At 45.2% G+C, this 18,008-nt stretch overlaps 4 protein-coding genes and 1 long non-coding RNA gene across 5 annotated transcripts; 3 read left to right on the forward strand and 2 right to left on the reverse strand.

Moving 5' to 3' along the window:
- On the forward strand, positions 1-1,483 carry LOC118505541 (enhancer of rudimentary homolog). The gene is made up of 3 exons (XM_036041476.1): positions 1-290; positions 434-671; positions 753-1,483. The coding sequence occupies exons 2-3, from the start codon at positions 483-485 to the stop codon at positions 873-875; spliced, it is 312 nt and encodes a 103-aa protein (XP_035897369.1). The 5' UTR covers positions 1-290; positions 434-482; the 3' UTR covers positions 876-1,483.
- A 255-nt stretch (positions 1,484-1,738) lies between these two features.
- LOC118505545 (enhancer of rudimentary homolog) lies at positions 1,739-3,722 on the forward strand. Its single transcript, XM_036041490.1, has 3 exons — positions 1,739-1,996; positions 2,277-2,538; positions 2,621-3,722. The coding sequence occupies exons 2-3, from the start codon at positions 2,350-2,352 to the stop codon at positions 2,741-2,743; spliced, it is 312 nt and encodes a 103-aa protein (XP_035897383.1). The 5' UTR covers positions 1,739-1,996; positions 2,277-2,349; the 3' UTR covers positions 2,744-3,722.
- A 335-nt stretch (positions 3,723-4,057) lies between these two features.
- LOC118505564 lies at positions 4,058-6,369 on the forward strand. Its single transcript, XR_004905436.1, has 2 exons — positions 4,058-5,705; positions 5,817-6,369. It is a non-coding gene; the product is annotated as an uncharacterized LOC118505564 (long non-coding RNA).
- LOC118505531 (protein MAK16 homolog) lies at positions 5,863-11,723 on the reverse strand. Its single transcript, XM_036041445.1, has 3 exons — positions 11,468-11,723; positions 10,583-11,395; positions 5,863-6,790 (listed from the first exon to the last, which is right to left on the reverse strand). Exons 1-3 carry the CDS (start codon positions 11,480-11,482, stop codon positions 6,602-6,604), a joined length of 1,017 nt encoding a protein of 338 aa, XP_035897338.1. The 5' UTR covers positions 11,483-11,723; the 3' UTR covers positions 5,863-6,601.
- Positions 11,724-11,852: 129 nt separating this feature from the next.
- LOC118505536 (probable alpha-aspartyl dipeptidase) lies at positions 11,853-13,214 on the reverse strand. Its single transcript, XM_036041461.1, has 3 exons — positions 12,999-13,214; positions 12,728-12,855; positions 11,853-12,661 (listed from the first exon to the last, which is right to left on the reverse strand). The coding sequence occupies exons 1-3, from the start codon at positions 13,206-13,208 to the stop codon at positions 12,010-12,012; spliced, it is 990 nt and encodes a 329-aa protein (XP_035897354.1). The 5' UTR covers positions 13,209-13,214; the 3' UTR covers positions 11,853-12,009.
- Positions 13,215-18,008: the final 4,794 nt, after the last annotated feature.

An 18,008-nucleotide genomic window follows, 5' to 3' on the forward strand; every position in this document is an offset into this window, starting at 1 on the left:
CAGCCTTCATTCTCGGGCCGTGTAGAATCCCCTTCATGAAGAAGCCTGACAGCGTTGGTTGTCAAGTGTGTTTGTGTTCCAAAGTAAAAGGCAGAACAATATGTACATATCAGTCTAGGTGGTAGAACGTTTTCCGCGGTAAACTAATTCTGGATAATTTTCCTTAGAGGAAAAGCCGCTTCCTTTTGTTGCGACTGTAACGACGCAATTAGAATTTCCAATTAAGGGTTTTTTTTCCATTTCTTGGGCGTTTTTTTTTCAATCAATTTAACCGCGTTTGTATCGAGACGGTAAGGATGTTTGTGTGTGCCGATGGAAGAAAAACATCATTAGATTGTTTATGCTACGGCGCTTCATTAATTTTCCGGCAATTTTACTGCCCTCCCCAGGTACATGGTAACGTCTCTCTTATGATTGCTGCTTTTCATTTCAGCTGGAATTCGGCTTACCCTTAACCGCTCGTAACTAACCGAATCCGCACTATGTCGCACACCATTTTGTTTGTGCAGCCGGGACAGCATCCGGAAACCCGTACCTACAGCGACTATGAAAGCGTTAACGAATGCATGGAGGGTGTGTGCAAGATCTACGAGGAGCAGCTGAAGCGGCGCAACCCAAACACACCGACCATAACCTACGATATTAGCCAGCTGTTTGATTTCGTCGATCAGGTAAGTGGGAGGTTTTAAGTCCTTTTCTAGAATGTTCCATGGACCAATGCAAGCTTCCTTTTGCCTTCCTCCCCCGCATAGCTCGTAGATCTTAGCTGCCTTGTGTACCAAAAGTCTACCAACACCTACGCACCGTACAACAAGGCTTGGATAAAGGAAAAAATCTACGTACTGCTGCGGCAGGCGGCCGGCACCACCGCGTAACGTTGCCTTTTTGCTGAACTGGAAAAGGAGTGCTGAAATAGTACAACGATAAGATGATACACTCCCTGCGCTTCAGATTCACATTTGTACAGAAAACATGCCTCCCTACACGATAATCCGCGCATTGGGCGGACAAAGACCTCGCCTTAAGTTGGGAAAAGCTAAAGGGAACCAGTTAGCAGAGTGTTCTAAAGAGTTGAGGATGATTAGTTTGAATTTTCCGTTCGTCGGGATATAATTTGAACTTATTGCCTTAATTTTTTTGCATCAAAGACATTTTGCATCAAAGATTATTTCTATGAATATTATTCGCACATCCGCTCACTTGACTAGGCATGATTAGTTACACACGAAGCGCATTTTTGTACAGAGATGGGAAATAGAAAATGCATTTTTTAGAGCGAAAAAAATAATCTCAGAATAATTACATGAAATCAAACATTTGTTCATGTATTCAACGATAGATAGGTAGCTCGTGCGAGCTGATGAAAATGTTCAACTATCGAACAATGTAACATAATAGAAGAATTCGCGAAAAAGAGAGACGACGATTCGAAGCTGTTGAAATGAAAGCAAATCGAGCAAATAATAATATTTGCATCTAACTGGATTAATTTCTTCTGAGAAAACGCGTCTACACGGCACACGTGTTTCGCGATGAAATAATGAGATAAATTTTGAAAATAAACAAACCGTTAAATCACGCATTTGTACCAATTACGCTCGTAATGACTTCGTCGGAAGTGAAAGCCAAACAAAAACGAAAAATAAAATTGCCCGTGCAACGGCCAATTTGTAATTCAACACCACGCTTCGCCCTTTGTCCGCTAGAGGGCGCCACCACTTCGGGCAGCTGTCACTTCGGTCGCGTCAGTGTGTGCGGGCCAAAGGAGAAGAAAACGATTCACCTGCATATCGAAACGAACGGATACACCGCATTCGCCGCATTTTTTCCCCGACGAAAACAAAAAAACACAAACGAAGTTGTGCATAGTTACCGGCGGGAAAAAGCGCACGTTCTCCCGACACGTCGCAATCAACGTTTTTCCTCAACATTCAACCGGATTTTCTTTCATCAAAGTGAGCGGCGTTTCCATCTCTACCGAGCGCGGCACACACGGGTAAGCGCTGATCCCTTTGTTTTGTTTGCATGTGTGTGTGTGTGTGTGTGTGTGTGTGTGTGTGTGTGTGTGTGTGTGTATGTGTGCCTAGCGGATAAAAGCATAACATCGGTAGGTTGTTTATGTTGTTCCCTTCGCGAATTTTCCGGCACTTTTGCTGTGCCGGACGACACGGTGGCACCGTTTCCGTTTCCACAAACTTCGACACACATACACACGAAAACAATAATAACGCCGGTAGGGAAATGCTTATTTTCAATCTCGGTTTTTTTTTTTGTAGGTAGATCCGGGGACTCCATAACCTCAAAACGAGCCGGAGGGGGAAAACCGATTGAACTCATTCGCACCGCAGCATGTCGCACACCATTTTGTTGGTGCAGCCGGGACAGCATCCGGAAACCCGTACCTACAGCGACTATGAAAGCGTTAACGAATGCATGGAGGGCGTTTGCAAGATCTACGAGGAGCAGCTGAAGCGGCGCAACCCAAACACACCGACCATAACCTACGATATTAGCCAGCTGTTTGATTTCGTCGATCAGGTAAGTGGGAGGTTTTAAGTCCTTTTCTAGCATGTTCCACGACCTAATGCAAGCTTCCTTTTTGCATTCCTCCCCCGCTTAGCTCATAGATCTTAGCTGCCTTGTGTACCAAAAGTCTACCAACACCTACGCACCGTACAACAAGGAATGGATAAAGGAGAAAATTTACGTACTCTTGAAACAGGCAGCCGGCACCACCGCGTAACGTTGAATGTCTCTATATTTCTATTGCTTTACCCTTTTTTTTTTCTTCATTCTATTCCCGTATTTTCTACAGTTTCACACGTTCCCTATTGCTTTATGTTATTGTGAACCAAACACTGGTACCGGTTCCTGTTGAGGCAAATTAATGCCGAAACGTCGAGAAGGTACAACAGTTTGAAATACTTTTAAATTATGACATTTTTTTGGAGTTTTCGATTATTCGAGAATTCATAATGAAAGCAATAAGGGTCTTAGAAACGTACCTTAATTACTCTTCTTTTTTTTTACTTATCTGGTTCAGTTTCTCACTGCAATTGTTCCCAACAACCCTTCCTTATTTTACGTTTAGTTTTGCTATTTCATTTTCTTTTTAAATAATTGTATTGTAACACACAAATCAAGGTACAGCTCGAATGAAAATGCATCCAGAAGAAAATTCATTAGCGATAGTATTTTTTTTTTTCAAAACACATGGAAAAGCAACAGTAGGTACACAATACTCGTTCACGTGCCCGTAAAGCTCCCTTGCAGCGATGTAGGAACGCATTCTTGCCGTTGACCTAACTACCCACTAGGTGTAATTAGGCTCACCGAAATGTTGCTCGAGTGGCTCGATCGATTGACCAATCAGTTCCGTGAGGATCACAGTTATGACTGTAAAAAGGATCAGCCTACTGAATCGTAACACGCAGCGAGAAGATTATTCCGGCTAAGGAGCTTATTTCTTGAACCAAGCAAGTAACGAAAGCAGCGATATCCGGGATTTTTTGAGGCAAACAATAGTCAGTCGCCGAGATGCTACAGCTATGGGCAAGGATGTATTGTGCACCACCGTCAGAGGGATAGTGTTATTCGAGTAAATGGCAGTTAAAAATAAAATCTGTAAACTGTAAATGGCAAGTGGCAAGAGTGGGGAGTATAAAGCAACGGATTTCCAAAAGAAAAAAACGAAAAAGAAAGCAATGTAATTAACTCTACTATATCTATCTAGTACGGTCAGATTTTAGTTGTAAAGTGAAAGAAAATTAAAAATAACTCTGCATCCTGGCACGTGCTGGCACACGGTCATTTACAAACAGTTGATTTATAATTGGAGTTTTCCAATTTACTTGTTTATCTGCGAATGGATTTTCGGCGTTAGTATCGCGAGACGGTAGGCATGGATCCGACGAAAGGAAAACATCATTAGACTGTTTATGCTACGGAACATCATTAATTGTCCGGCATTTTCCCGTGCCGAGGTTCGATGGTAATGATTTGCTTATCACTTTAGCTGGAATCGCCTCTAGCCGTTCTTAACAACAGGAAAATTACCATCCGCATGAAGTCGCCCGGACGTGGAAGAAGCTGGAACTGTGCACACTGGCTTACCGACGAGTCTTCAGTTGCGTTCGAGAAGACACTGCTTAAGAGGATTTCCTCTGGTCCTTTATTTGGAGGAGCTGCTACATAAATGAGCTTGATGAACTAAATGTCACCATTGTGACGATAATTAGACTGGTCGGACCCTGGAGGGCTGATCATGTCATGATAATGCCATCGGACGACCTAGCCCCAACTGAGTCTTCTTATGCCCGTCCATATGAAAAGACGACTAGGTGTGGTAGGCGTAAACTGAGACGAAGCTATGCCGTTGATGCGTCTGTCAGAAAAGCCAGCATATTGAAGTCTCAAACCTCAACGGAGCGAACATTGTACAGATCGTTTAAAGTTCCAGTAATCGTCTCACATACGCCTCCGAGAGACATGGACTCTGTCCATCCCCTAACTATTTTTCAGCCGCGATCTGTTCCTGTAAGACCCCAGCCCCGATAAGTCCTTGCAAGCTTTTCAGCCTCCAACTGAGTATTTTTAGATCTTCGACATAGACAGACCCGGTAGGCATGGTTTTAAAACCCGCTTTTTTGCAAATCAAGGGTAACTCTTCATTTATGATGCCTGACACCGGGAAAAACAGTATGTGTCAAAGTCATCCGAGTGTTAGGAGAAGCCATATCATTAGGGATGGAAATAGGCAATAGGAAGCAATTACAAGCTATCGATTTGCTATTTCTTCATTGTCGGCGTTCGTTTCAAAGCGGTAGAGCGATTTGAATAATTTACACTGAACGGTTAGCTCCTCCGAAGGTTGTCATTTGCATGGGGAGATTATTTTTCCCCCCATGCGACACTGACGCCACATACGCTCATCAATCGTTGAGAATCGTTTACATCACATCTAGTGTCAGTAATCCTAGTGATGTGCAAACTGAGTCAGAATGAGTGAATGAGTTAAATCTTAGCAATGAATGCTTCTTCTTCTTCTTTGGCGCCACAACCTTGAAAGGTCTCAGCCAGCCATTTCTGGCTATCTTTGACTTGGTTTTACCTGTAGCAAAGTAGTCAGCCTTGCGAACGGGATTTAGATGATTTAAATCATCACGAAGAGTTATTTCAACTCACTTGTGATTTAACTCTTCGTGCCGACTAACCACTCACTCACTGCGTTTTAACTCCATCAAGAGTTAAGTAACTCATTGGTATTAGAGTTAAAACATAGCCAGTGAGTTAATCATTTTCTCAAGATTTAACTCTTAAAGAGCGAGTATAAGCTTTAACTCTCTCTCTCTCTCTCTCTCTCTCTCTCTCTCTCTCTCTTCTTGGCCCAACGACCTCTTAGATCGTGCCTGCCATTTCCCGCTTACTAGACCACATGATACCACTCACTATTCTAACTCATTCACTCGGAGTTAATCCACGTTACTGAGCGGGTTATTCCCATCGCCAGTACAGACCTCGGCGCCAAAGCGGATTATTAAAACCACACAGTCGGCGCAATATTATACTTTCCTTCTTTTTGCAGCACTCTGAACAAAACCGCAGATTTATTGCTATCGTCAAACAAAACCACCATCCATCGATGGTGATGGAAGTGACCCTCCCAGGAGAACCGGTCCATTGACGACATTCGAGGCCCAGGAAAGGTGAGAGAACTTATATTGAATGACGTAGGCAAAACTGTTGCTACAACCGGAGGGAGGGAGGGGGGGGGAGCAGGCATTTTTTGAAATGACACTGTCTAATACTTATTCTAGGTGCAAAAAACAAACTCCGCTAGCGTGATACAAAAAACAAGTCCGGTGAATATCTCAGAATCTTTACGATAATGGTTTATTACACATCTGCTGTAACGTCATTACCCCCAGATTGCTGTGTAGAGCTTATTCTTCTTCTTTCTTGGCCTAACGAACTCTCTGATGTCATGCCTGCCACTTCTGGGGCTTACTAGCTTGGGAACGGTCCGGATGAGATTTGAACCCCGGTCCGGGCCGTATGAAGACCGGCGCCGTTGTCGCCTCTACCACCGGACGTCTAGAGCTATATAGCGCGAAATTAAGGCAAACTGGTAAATGAAGTTCTTGTGTGAAATGATACAATTGTTCGTTTTTTATTTGCCAAACCATGGACTTTCGGAATACGAATTAGGGTATTCAAATGCTGACGCTACAGATTTATTGGCGTAGAATAGAGTGAGGTATACAGAACGAGGCATTTTTATAACTTTTTGCAACAAATGCATGTATAGGATGCAGGATTAAAGAAAGACAGAACTCTTGGAATCAAGAAAAGAATATCAAAAATATACACTTAACCCCCGGTACTGTACCCTTATTACAATCTCTCTCTCTCTCTCTCTCTCACTCTCTCGCCCGCAATAAACCTAGTAGCGCCATTAAAAACGGGACACAATATGAAAAAAAAAACCCGGTAGAAATAGCAACACTCCTGGATGAGCGGCACGCCGAGACTTTCTGTACAAGAAATTGACCTTCCCGAACCAGTCACCAACGGCAGAAAAAAAAAAAGAAGCAAACCAACCTCACTGATGTATGCTACGCCGCGCCGGTTGTTCAGCTTCCACTTCATACTCGAACTCGAGCTTCGGTTTGCGGGCTTTGCGCAGCTTCTTCTTCGCCGACGGTGCGTCTAGAGTTTTCGAGGGTGCTGCAGCGGTCGTTTCCTCGTCGTCAGATTTCGGTGGCCGCAGGGATACGTTCGGCACATAGTCCTGGAAAGAGGCAACAACAAAAAGCAAAAATGGGCTCCAATGAAACATATCTCTTGTCTGGGGGGGGGTGGGTTTCGCACACAAGCTATTCTAAGGTTGCCCGGGTGGGCGGGAGTGAGTTGGCATTAAACGTGACGCATTTATGGGCCGGCCGGCCACCTCCCTCGCGTGTAAGTGAAACCGGAATTGCCACTTTCCGTCCACAGTCATACAGAGCAGAGCGCGCACAGCAGTCTCGTGGAGGCTACAACACATCTCCATCGTGCCTTCTAGGGACAGCGGAACAGACGCGGCCAGGTATTACGTGCTAGGTGAACACACACACACACATAAAGCGCTATTGGACATGTGACACTCACGTGCTAGAATCTGTACGGTGCAACGAAAAACCTAGAGCAGATGTACTCTATTTATCCTTCAACCGTCGCCGAATGACGTCTGTCGTGTATGGGGTATTAGCGCTCATCTTACATAGCATTTTAGCAACAGGTTAGAATGCTTCCAGTAAAGTAAGCTTTGCTTAGATACCTACGTCGTACATGAGAACTGTCTCGATAGCAGAATGCTGGATCCTCTACACCTCAAGAACACCTCCGAGATACGGATTCTGTTCAATGAAAGATCCTTCTTCTCGGCCTGTCATTTCTGTGACTTGATTTTGCGCGTATCGAAGTAGTCAGCTCTGTGTACGGCGAGGCAGTCTGGATAGGATTTGAACCCCGGGTCTGCCGAATCCCGGACACCGGACCGCTCCGGATCCTTGGTGAGCTGGCCATTAGCTCTGGGAGTGACTCCGGACAGCCAAGCCTTTCTACCTAGTCGGCCTAAACTGTAATGGTTTGAAGTGATAGTACCCCTCTTGTGAGGACTTCCATACTGCTTTCGTTGGGTATCTTCTTCCTGTCGATCGGTTTGGCCGGAAGTTCTGATGCTTGTGTCCAAAAAGTGGCAAAACTCCTCTGTGTGCCTCACCAACTTCTGGAGCATCGTACGGTGATATGAGCCCATCGAGAGGCCAGCGCTTGGCATAGTTCGATGAAATCTTCCACACCATCACCAAGCACATTACCCGAGTTCTCCGCAGTCCGCAGTACGTTAATGATCTCATTAGCCCAAATATTGCCCACAGAACTGATGCCCAAAGCAAAACCCCAAGAACAATCTTCACGCAGGCCGTGCGGAAATTCTTGAAAGCTTTTTAAATACCACCGAGCGAAATAATTGCGGACGCATTGCGCAGCACCTTGGAGAGTACCCTGGCTGGCAAGCCTAATCGCTCGCTATATGCCTCGCAGCGGAACGCCGACTGGTGGTTGTTACCCAATCGTGTCACAATCCGCCGTGTCCACCGGCAACGAAAAACCTGGCCCTGGCCACCTATGGAGGCGTGCGGTGGAGAACCTCCACGCTTCACTGCGCCACCGGCGATGGTCAGGTCTGCCAGCCACACACACACACACACACCACCATAAGCCCAGTGCAGTGTGCATATCGCACCCCATGTTGCTCTTGAACTTCGCTGAAAGGTACTAATGAGCTGGCAATTCCCTCTCAGTTTTGCTCGGCACACCGCCACGCATAGCTGCCGTTGTCGTCGTGCGCGGGGCACTGTTTCAAGGAAGTGAACATCACTACGGTACGGCCGGAAAAACCGGTACCGGTGAGCGAGGGAGGAAAAAGGCGCAAGAAAGAAGGGGGGGGGGGTGGCAAAAAAAACATAAACAAATTCAACACTCTGGTTTAAGATAGGTGCGCAGCAGCAGCAGTAGAAGGTACGGCAAAATAAATACATGAGTCGACCGACCATGGTCATGGTCGGACAACGGTAGTGTGTTGTGAGACACGGTGACGGGCATTCGCAATGGTGATCTGACCCCTCCTCCAAGACGAGATGTGTGCGTGTGGGTGTGTGGGGACGCAACAAGTTGATAGTACTTCCAAGGACGCAGGGATGCGAAGGCAACTCGCTGATCCGAGTTCGAGTTTTATTATCCGGACCGTTCCCCGTAGTGAGGGCTAGTAGCGAGAAATGGCAGGCATGACCTTAAGAGGTCGTTAGGTCAAGAAGAGCGCTTCAGGATCATTTTTCTTGCAAAAGGATGCTAGCGATATCCGGCAGGCAGTGTATTGCATATATCCAGGCGTACTCCACTATGGCACATCAATTGGACAAGATTATTACGGAGGTTATAAAATTTTCGATTAATATTCATACACCTGTTCGTGGTGGTAGTAGTAGTCGTTAAACACTAGTTATTTAACCCAGCCACATGACGCTTAACACAAAAACGCTTATACTTGTCTCCCCTGTCACCGAGCTTCCTCCATCTGCTTGATTGACGCGATTATTACTATTAATTACTCTCGTCAGATACTAACCACTGCGTAGCGTGTAGGCGGTGGTGATGCTGCATTCACCCATAAACAAACACAAATACAAACACACACACTCACACACGATCGCGCGACCTTTTATCGCGATTAACTTCCGTTTCCTTTTTTTATTCAATTCGTTACTCTTAATACACGAACGATGCTTAACTTCACGCTTGCCTAGTCCGAGACTTGAGTGCGAGAGCCCTTCTGTGGCTGAATAAGTTCAAGGGAAAACGAAAACCGAGTCACACCTTCAGAGTAAGGGTGCTGAAGCATAAGGGAAAAGTAGATTATTTTTTGAAATTTCGCAAACACACGCGGACACGCGGAACTGAGCCGGCTCTCAGTTCGTTCTTAACGGCCCCCCGTAAAATCCTTTAATCCCAACCCTCCCTTTTCTGGGGGGGTGGTGATTTTAAATACCGAACAAGCACAATCTCACAGCCGCGATCGCGAGAACAGGAAGCGCGCGCACTATTATCGGGCGGACACGGGTAGCGTCGTGGTGCGACTGCTGCAACGATCCCGCGGTTCGCATTGCTGCGACCGCTGTGCATACGGTCTTTGCGTTGCCTTGCTTTTGCCTGCTGTTGTGATTTACTTGTTTTGCGCGTTTTGTTACGGCACGGGCGACCGACCGCAATGCGAGCGTGCACGGCACCGCCGGCAGCGAAACATGACGAACGATCGCTAATATCACGGCGTTACGTTTTGCTGCACTACTGGCCGAGTTTCTGTACAGAGGGCGGGAGGGAGAGAGAGAGAGGGCACACACGCACACACCCCCTGCGGCTAGAACAGAATCCAGTCGGTTGCAGACCGCATTACGTCAAGATACGCATCTCGGTTGCAGGGCGTGTTTGGCAGGGCAAAATGCACGATGCAAAAGGGCATCCTGAACGATGTCACGATTTTTTCAACGATAAGATCGGTGTGCTTTTTTGTAATGCTATTCAATTTACATCTTCCCTGTACTTGGAGAGCCATGTTCTAGCCATGGAGAGTTATGTATCGTGTCTTGTACTATTATCTTGGCTTGTCGAACACCACACACAGTAGTCCCCACCAAAATGGATACCAAGAGATTATTGTAGTCGAAAGATTCGAAGTCTCTCTTTGATACATTAAAGAGTCTTGTTCTTTGACTCTAAAATCTCAAGAGGGGTTGCTAGAGGCGGCTGATAGTATAAGCAAACTAAACAGATGCTTTCAAAAGGCCCCGTAAATATCTGTGTGGTTCTGGCCTCGAGAATTAAACAGCTACCTCCAGATTGCCACCCATAACCCACAATAGTTAATAGGATTAAATATCCAGTCCGGCTGTGTTTCTACAGTCTCGCCCATCAGACCTCCCCGGACATCAAACGACAAAATAGTTAAATGCATGTTAGTCTTTTGTGAACGCGTATCACTTACCTCCATTTCCGATCCGCCATCCGACTCGAAGTCGCTGTCCACCTCGGTACGTTCCACCTCGCCCGATCTGCTATCCGCATCCGATTCGTCGTCGTCATCGTCATCCGTTTCGCCCTCGACAAACTCATCCGCCATCTCGAGCTCGCGCCGCATACTTTCGCTCACCTGCTTCACCTTACTCAGCTCCCGCTCCTCCTCCTCCTGCTCCAGCTCCCGCTCCTCCTCATCCATCTCCTCCTCTTCCTCCACCTCCTCCGCGTCCAGTGCCCGGTCGAACGCGGTCTGCGGGAAGTTATAAATGTCCTCGTACATGCCCATCTTCAACCGCTCCATCAGCTCCTTCTGGATCGCGTTATCGATGCGGGCCGCCACCAGTGCCTTCTCCTCCCGGCGTCGTTCCCGCCGCTCGATCTTCGTCGCCAGCGGGACCAACATTTTCTGCCGGCGCAGTTTCAGCTTACGCATCCGGATCAGGTACTGCGTGATCTTGATGAAGCGCTGCTTGCACTTGGTCTGTATCCAACGGTCCCAGTACAGCAGGTTCTCCTTGATCTGGTACACTGCTTTGTCGAAGTTGCGGGACAGCTTCACCTTTTCCCAGTGCTTCGAGGGAAACGCATTCCGTTCGGCCGTCTTCATGTACAGATAGATGATGCCATTATCCTCCCGGACGGTCGCGTACTGACTGTTCGCGATCGGGCACGAATGCCGCGAACAGAACCCGGTCAGGTTGTACTCATTGCGGCAAAAGTTTTGCGTATGTGTTTTCACTTTGAACGAGCAGAACTGATTGTTAATGATGCTCCAGGTGATCTGAAAGCGAGAGAAACAGTGGGTAACCTTAGCAACCTGTGTCCGTACGTGTGCGCACATGGCATACTGTACCTCGTCCTGCTGCATGCTGCCAGTTGATTGGTGCCTTTATCGATTCACAACTGTTGACACGCAGCTGGTCGCAGGTTGACAATTAATTGATGGAAGTTCAACCACGGCACTTTTAATGTAAAATGTGGCTTTTTTTCTAAAACAAACCGTAACCAGCCACGGAGCCACGATGTTTACTTGGCATCAAACATGTGCTCGCCGGCATGAAGCGAAACGTCAAAATACGTTCGTTCAGGGCTGCCAGATTTTCACAAATAACATTGCACAGTGGGATGGCGTGCGGTCATCAGTTTTTGAATATATCGTTTTTATTTCTTTTTCCGATAATTTTATTTCGAAAACATTTTTACTTATTTAAAGATAATGCAATAAAAATCGCAACGTATATGTATGATATTTTTTTTATAACATGCACTTTATTATCGAAACACAAAATTTCCCAACTAGGGTAGCTTAAAATTTTCACCTAAAACAACAACAACATTTAACCATTTCATTTTTAACTCTCAGTGGGCAGTACAAAATACCCTACCTCTCCTTCGTTACGCGTCCTCCTTCATCAAAAAGCTCAAACTGCTCAGCGGTTCAAACTCGACCGGTTCCTGATTTTTGCGGAACAACCGTGCACCGTAGCTGACACCCGGCAGCTCGGTCGGTGGTCCGATCAACGTTGCACTTTCCCCACCGACAAACAGTGTTGAACCTTCGCGCAGTCCCAGCACGGGCGCATCGTTTAGCTCGTGAAACTGGCTGATACGTTCCGGGCGCGTTTCACCCTTATGCGTCCCGTTCACATCCGGATCGATGTAGTGCGGATTAATGTTAAACGGTACCAGGCCCAGCGCTTCGAAGCTGGGCGGATAAACGATCGGCATATCGTTCGTCGTGTGAATGCTTCGCGTCGCCACATTCGTACCGGCCGAGCTGCCCACGTACGGTACACCGTGGTTCAGGACCCGATCGCGGATCGGGTCGATCAGCTGCTTCTCGTACAGCGTCCGCAACAGTAGGAACGTGTTGCCACCACCGATGTAGATGGCTTCTGCCTGCTGTACCGCTGCGCACGGGTCGGGATAGGTGTGGATCCCTTTGCAGCTGAAGCCCCAGCGCTTTAGCACGCTGCCAACCTTCTCCGTGTACGCATCGTAATCGGTAAGGGCGTAAGGGATGAACAGTACCTTCTGTACGCTATTGCTGCAAGGAAGAAATCAGCACAATAGAAGCAGTTCGACTCAACCCACCGCCAACGCCCGTACTCACCTCTCGAAAAAGCTTGTCAGATCCGTTTGGGCATGTTCCAGATATCCGAATCCATGCACCGCCGAAGATGACATCAGGAACAGGTTCCGCTTAACCATCTTCGCGAGGAAGGCTATTAGTTGCGTTTGCTGGAAAACAATCGAACGATCACGAACTGCTGATGCTGCTGTAGCTATCGTTACAGAGTCGGGTGGCTGATGCGACGAATAGTTGCCTCCCTTTATCAGCACTCTAAATTAAGCTATCGCCCACTCGACCCTAAGAGACATACCTTTGCCACCGTTTTTGTACCCCCAAGATGACGATCCCACACAGGGTAATGATAGATGGTGAGCCTGTTGCCTAATCTAATCAGTCTCTTTTGTTTGCCAGCGACGCACCGGAATGCAATGGACGACGAACGAACAAAAGATCCTGATTCGTGTGTGCGTATATATACAAGATAGGACTTGGCACGCACTGCAGTTCTTCGGCAGTGCATATCACAGACGTTGACGTTTCGTTACACACGACCGCACTCTAGCGGAATTAGTTGGAAGCAGTGGGGACGGTGGGGGAGATTTCAAATTTTCATATTTTACGGTACCGCACTCTTTCCGGGGATCCACATCTCCAACAACCCGAGATCGAACAAAGTCCCGGAATTGTGACTCCCACGGAAGACTAGCTGCTGGGGGAACGTCATAAGAGTCATCTTATCACAATGTCGATAGTTGTACGCTTATCAAGAGCGTACCAGAGCACCACAAAAACCGATAATGTGTTGTGCGGTTTTGTATGGTCTATATTGTGATCATTCTTCAAGCTGTTGTATATTGTAGCTGGTAATGGACAATCTTTTTTATGTTTATACCAAGAATTATGACAACGACAATATAGTGTGCTGAAGCTATATAGAAGAAATTCAAATAATTCTAGCATCTCTACACAGCCTTCAATGATCATCCAAAGTGATCGAAGCGGTCGTTGCGCCGATCTTCACACGATAGGACAGGATCATTCCATCTGGACCGCCTCCAAGTACGCAGAACTGACTATCTAGCTACGGGTAAAATATAGACAAGGAAAGTCCCAGTAAGGGCAGGTCAACAATCAACTCTCGAGGTTGTAGTTACAAAAACGAACACAAGGTGGTCTAAATTGATTCCATTAATCACTCCACGCCGATATCTAACCAACATAGGCGAAGCATACTGACCTCTGTTACCCAGAGAGGACTTGAACTTGAGAGTCTTACTGCAGCAATAAAACTCTCGCGAAAGGTTTACAGGTGGGTTTGATCAGGGATAGAGAACTGGTACTTTAGTGATAATGGGGAATAATAGTAATCCTCCTTGAATTGACGTTCAAGGATAGATTATATTAGGGACTTAGGGCTTCTCGAGGTGGACCCCCATCAATGACTTGATTATATCAGTCCAGCGATCCAACAGGAGATTCGAGGTATGAGATTTTTTTCTCAATAAAACCTGACAGGACCTGGCATTCGAAAAATTTGATATCTAACCAGAGCGTTTGGTAGATTCAAGGGACCCTCCCCCTCAGAGGAGGGTCCTTAGGGGGTCCTCATCTAGCAAGAAACAATATCCAACTCCCCGCCGATGGTGCGACGCCAATCCATTCGAGTTTTATCAACTTTTATTTGCCTTTTCCATCGGATTTTCGCATTTGTTTTACTTAACTGTTAAAAATTTAACTTTAATTCTCACCAATATCGCTTTATATCATCCTTCCGAGTGATTTCTCGCTCGCGGGCAAACCTTCCTTATTCCACATCTCGCTGCTGCCCTTGTTTTTTTTTATTTTTGTTTTTGCCTATCAGTAGTAGCGTAACCTGCCTTACCGATTACAACAAACGAAAACTAAAGATGATGCTTTTGTAAAGTCTTTCTGTAATTATGGGTGTGTCAGAGTGTTGCGTGTGTGTTTGTATTCGCTTTTTTTTCCTTTCCTAGTTTGCATGTATGCAATGATGCCGATTGCATCATATATGTGTATGCGCTTATGGTTTTTTTTGTTATAACTTACATAAAACTTTTTTTTGTTCTCCACACATGTCTCTCTTTACGCAGTAGTACACACTGCTGACTATGTAGTTAAATGGGTACTGCTTGTGTGAATGTGTGTGGAGGTGGGGGATGGGGGGGTGATGGTTGAAGCTAGGGGAGTGTTTTAAATATACATTCAAACTTGGGGAGGTTAATCGTTTCACAAGAGAATTCAACTTCAGAGTCAAGCTGATCTCAAAGAGGAATGCTGCAATTTCTGAAGTCCTCACAAAGAATTTTGTTTTACTGTTTGCAGCTTTTAAATGAAAGTTGTTTGCCCGTAGCGTAACTTTTATTGGAAAATTCAACTCCAGTTCCACAGATACAGACACTTTCCGAGATCTCTCTCTCTCTCACTCTCCCTTAGGCTGAAATCACTGCTCCTGCTCATATACGACTAATCGTACAAACTTTGTATGAGATTTTACGGATGAGGTCAGATGACAGGTCTCATTCGGTCAATCCCATACAACGTTTGTCCGACCAGTCTCCAGGCCACTAAGACTGCCACAGCCTTGACGAACTTCTTGTGAAAGCGTTACGGAGCGTTATTATGGCCGTTACTGTGGCGCTACAAGGAAACGTGGATGTATATGGATGGAGAAACGGACGCGGAAATTGCTATCAAAACCAAAAATAAATTACAAACACACACACACCCACACACATGCATTTTGATTGCATTTTTTTCTCTTTCAAAAAGAGAAATCAGCCACCCTGGATACCTCTCTTCTCCGGTTCGTGTCCGAACAACTACACATCTGTTGTCGCTTTTTTTTGTGTTATGAAATTTAGTTGCTTTACATTGCCTATACAGGAAAGAACCACTGATGATTGATCGAAGCCGGATTGGAAGGACATATTTGGGAGAGAGAGAGAGAGAGAGAGAAAAAAAACGGAAATTTACAAAGAAACTTCTTCTTCCATGTGTGTGTGTGCGGTTTTAGAGTGGTCATATATGTGTATGTACTTTTGTCTGTTTGTGGACTATGCGAATCTTTCTTTTGCTTATCCTTGCTTATCCAACTCATCTAACATCCATCTCTCTCTCTCTTTCACTTCCGGCGTTCGTGTCCTTGCCCATGCAGGACACGTGCTGTCAACTATTAGTTGTAGTGTGTGTGTTTTTTTAAAGGTTTTTAGTAGTTTCTTCAATTTGCAACTAATTTCATACACACATACTCGATACGCATGTGTTAGTTCTGTCCGTTCGTCGCCATGAGTTATACACTTAAATTCTTACATGATATATTAATTCCGTTTTTTTTGTGTGTGTTTTCTTTAGCTAAAATATGCTGCTGCTGTTGCTTCCATCCAACTGAACCCTACCCTACCTACTACCTACTGCTACCTAGATGCAGCGGAGGCTTCGGCGTCGACTACTACTGGGTACTAGAATGCTATTATGTTGTTCTTCACCATCGAATCGAATCGAAACTCTTCCTTCCTTTGCATGATGCAGAGGAACGGTGCGTTAAGGAACCGAACGTTCCAGTCCCCCCCGTACACGTGAGAGGGGAGAGCAAACCAAACAAAAAAAAACTATTTACAGGGTTGCTACAGTATGCTTGCATATTATGCGTACGTTTAAGGGATTTAAGGGAGCACAAACCACACGCAAAATGCTTCCTTTGCGATTTTATTCCTTTCTTTTTAGCCCTAGCTCATGTGATTAGTGCCTGTGTGTGTTGCTGTGTATAAAAAAATTGAGGGGGGGGGGGGAAACGAAAATTAAGAATAGATTTTTTTTCAACAGAATTAGAACAGATTTCGAAAGAAACTAAAACCCTTATTTTGCTCCTTCATTTACAGTGCCGAGCATGAGTGTAGGTGTGTTGGAGATTTTGTTGTTCTCTTTCCCTCGCATAATAATTATTTTTCTTCCTTCCGCCTATACATTCACGCGATTTGCTGGTGGTTTGTAACGGTTAAATATGGGAAAACTGTTTCTTTTGCCTTTTTTTGTTTTGTCTACGCAGAACGATTTGCACGGTTTTCATAGAAGACCGCAAAACTATGAAGGGGATTGCGATGTACAGATGCTTCTTGGTGAAAGTAAAAAAAAAAAAAAAACAAATGGAGCCTATTTTTGTAACGCCTTTCGGGTGTTTTGGTTGTTTTTGGTACACACACAGAAGAGCAGAAACGAACAAAAATAAGTTTAAGCTGATAATGGGCGGATTTAAGGCTCCTTCCTACAGCGCAAGTACGCGTTACAAACAAGCAAAAAAAACGTGAGAAATTAAAAAAAAAACACTCGCACGCACACACACACATTATTGACATATTCTTAACTGATCCTTTGCTCTCCTGACCGCGCTATCATTACGATGATGCTTGGGTTTAAAATTAATTATTTAGCCCTTTGCTTGCCACTTACTACAAAAAAAGGGGAGATCAAAACGAATTCCTTTTTTGATTGATGTACTTTACATAAAACAAAAAAAAAACATATTTAAATGAACAAAAAAAAAACAATGGCTGCTGCAATATTGCTCCCACATTACGTGTATACACACACACACACTTGCTAATCTTGCTGTTCATTGCAGCGAAGAAGTATGATACACATTTTTCCCACGATCTGCAGCTTCCCGTCTTGCTTTTAAAAATATGTGTAGCGGTTGCTATTTGCTGGCTTGTATTGGGAGTTTTGCTTTAAATATATTGGGAATTGGGGGGGGTGGGGCTCGGATACGACCTACAGCTTCCTGTAGCGCTCCTTAGCACACCCCAGGCTATCCTATTACAGGATAGCCCGTACTGTTCTGTGGTGTGTATCTGTCCGTATGTATAGGTTTTCTTTTCCCTTTGTTTCCAATGCTTTTCGAACAACGTAGAATTATAATATATATATATTTAAAAAAAAGGAAAGAAACACTGTTATAGCATCGCTTACGCCCTAAAGTGTTAAGAATTATAATAAATTAATAATAAGTCTCGGAAGAAACGGTTACACACTAGATCTTCCAACGCATCATTGCAAATTTAAACGGGCTGAACGGCTTCGAACAAAAAAAAGTCCGCCCCACCGAAACACGGATGGCTTTTGTTGAAGCGTGTTTTGGGGCGTTTTTGTATAGCATTGATTTTGAAAATTTAATTTAGTAAAAAAAACCTCCGCTCGTAGGACGTAGAAATCATTTTGTAAAGTCCACCACTACTGCTGCTGGTGGTTGTTTGTATGAGCGGAAGAATACAAACAAACAAAAAACCCGAAGCTTCGGTACGGC

This window comes from Anopheles stephensi, chromosome X, assembly GCF_013141755.1.
Source record: "Anopheles stephensi strain Indian chromosome X, UCI_ANSTEP_V1.0, whole genome shotgun sequence".
In the NCBI taxonomy this organism is placed as follows: domain Eukaryota; kingdom Metazoa; phylum Arthropoda; class Insecta; order Diptera; family Culicidae; genus Anopheles; species Anopheles stephensi.

Bases quoted from the DNA above. Each gene is read 5' to 3' on its own strand.
- LOC118505536 (XM_036041461.1), bottom strand. From the start codon at position 13,208: ATGCACTGCCGAAGAACTGCAGTGCGTGCCAAGTCCTATCTTGTATAT. The intron at 12,856-12,998 runs GTATGTCTCTTA...ATTGTTTTCCAG, and splicing joins GTACAAAAACGGTGGCAAAG to CAAACGCAACTAATAGCCTT. The intron at 12,662-12,727 runs GTGAGTACGGGC...TCTTCCTTGCAG, and splicing joins CTGACAAGCTTTTTCGAGAG to CAATAGCGTACAGAAGGTAC.
- LOC118505531 (XM_036041445.1), bottom strand. The intron at 6,791-10,582 runs GTAAGTGATACG...GCCTCTTTCCAG, and splicing joins ATGGCGGATCGGAAATGGAG to GACTATGTGCCGAACGTATC.
- LOC118505541 (XM_036041476.1), top strand. From the start codon at position 483: ATGTCGCACACCATTTTGTTTGTGCAGCCGGGACAGCATCCGGAAACC. The intron at 672-752 runs GTAAGTGGGAGG...TCCCCCGCATAG, and splicing joins TGTTTGATTTCGTCGATCAG to CTCGTAGATCTTAGCTGCCT.
- LOC118505545 (XM_036041490.1), top strand. From the start codon at position 2,350: ATGTCGCACACCATTTTGTTGGTGCAGCCGGGACAGCATCCGGAAACC. The intron at 2,539-2,620 runs GTAAGTGGGAGG...TCCCCCGCTTAG, and splicing joins TGTTTGATTTCGTCGATCAG to CTCATAGATCTTAGCTGCCT.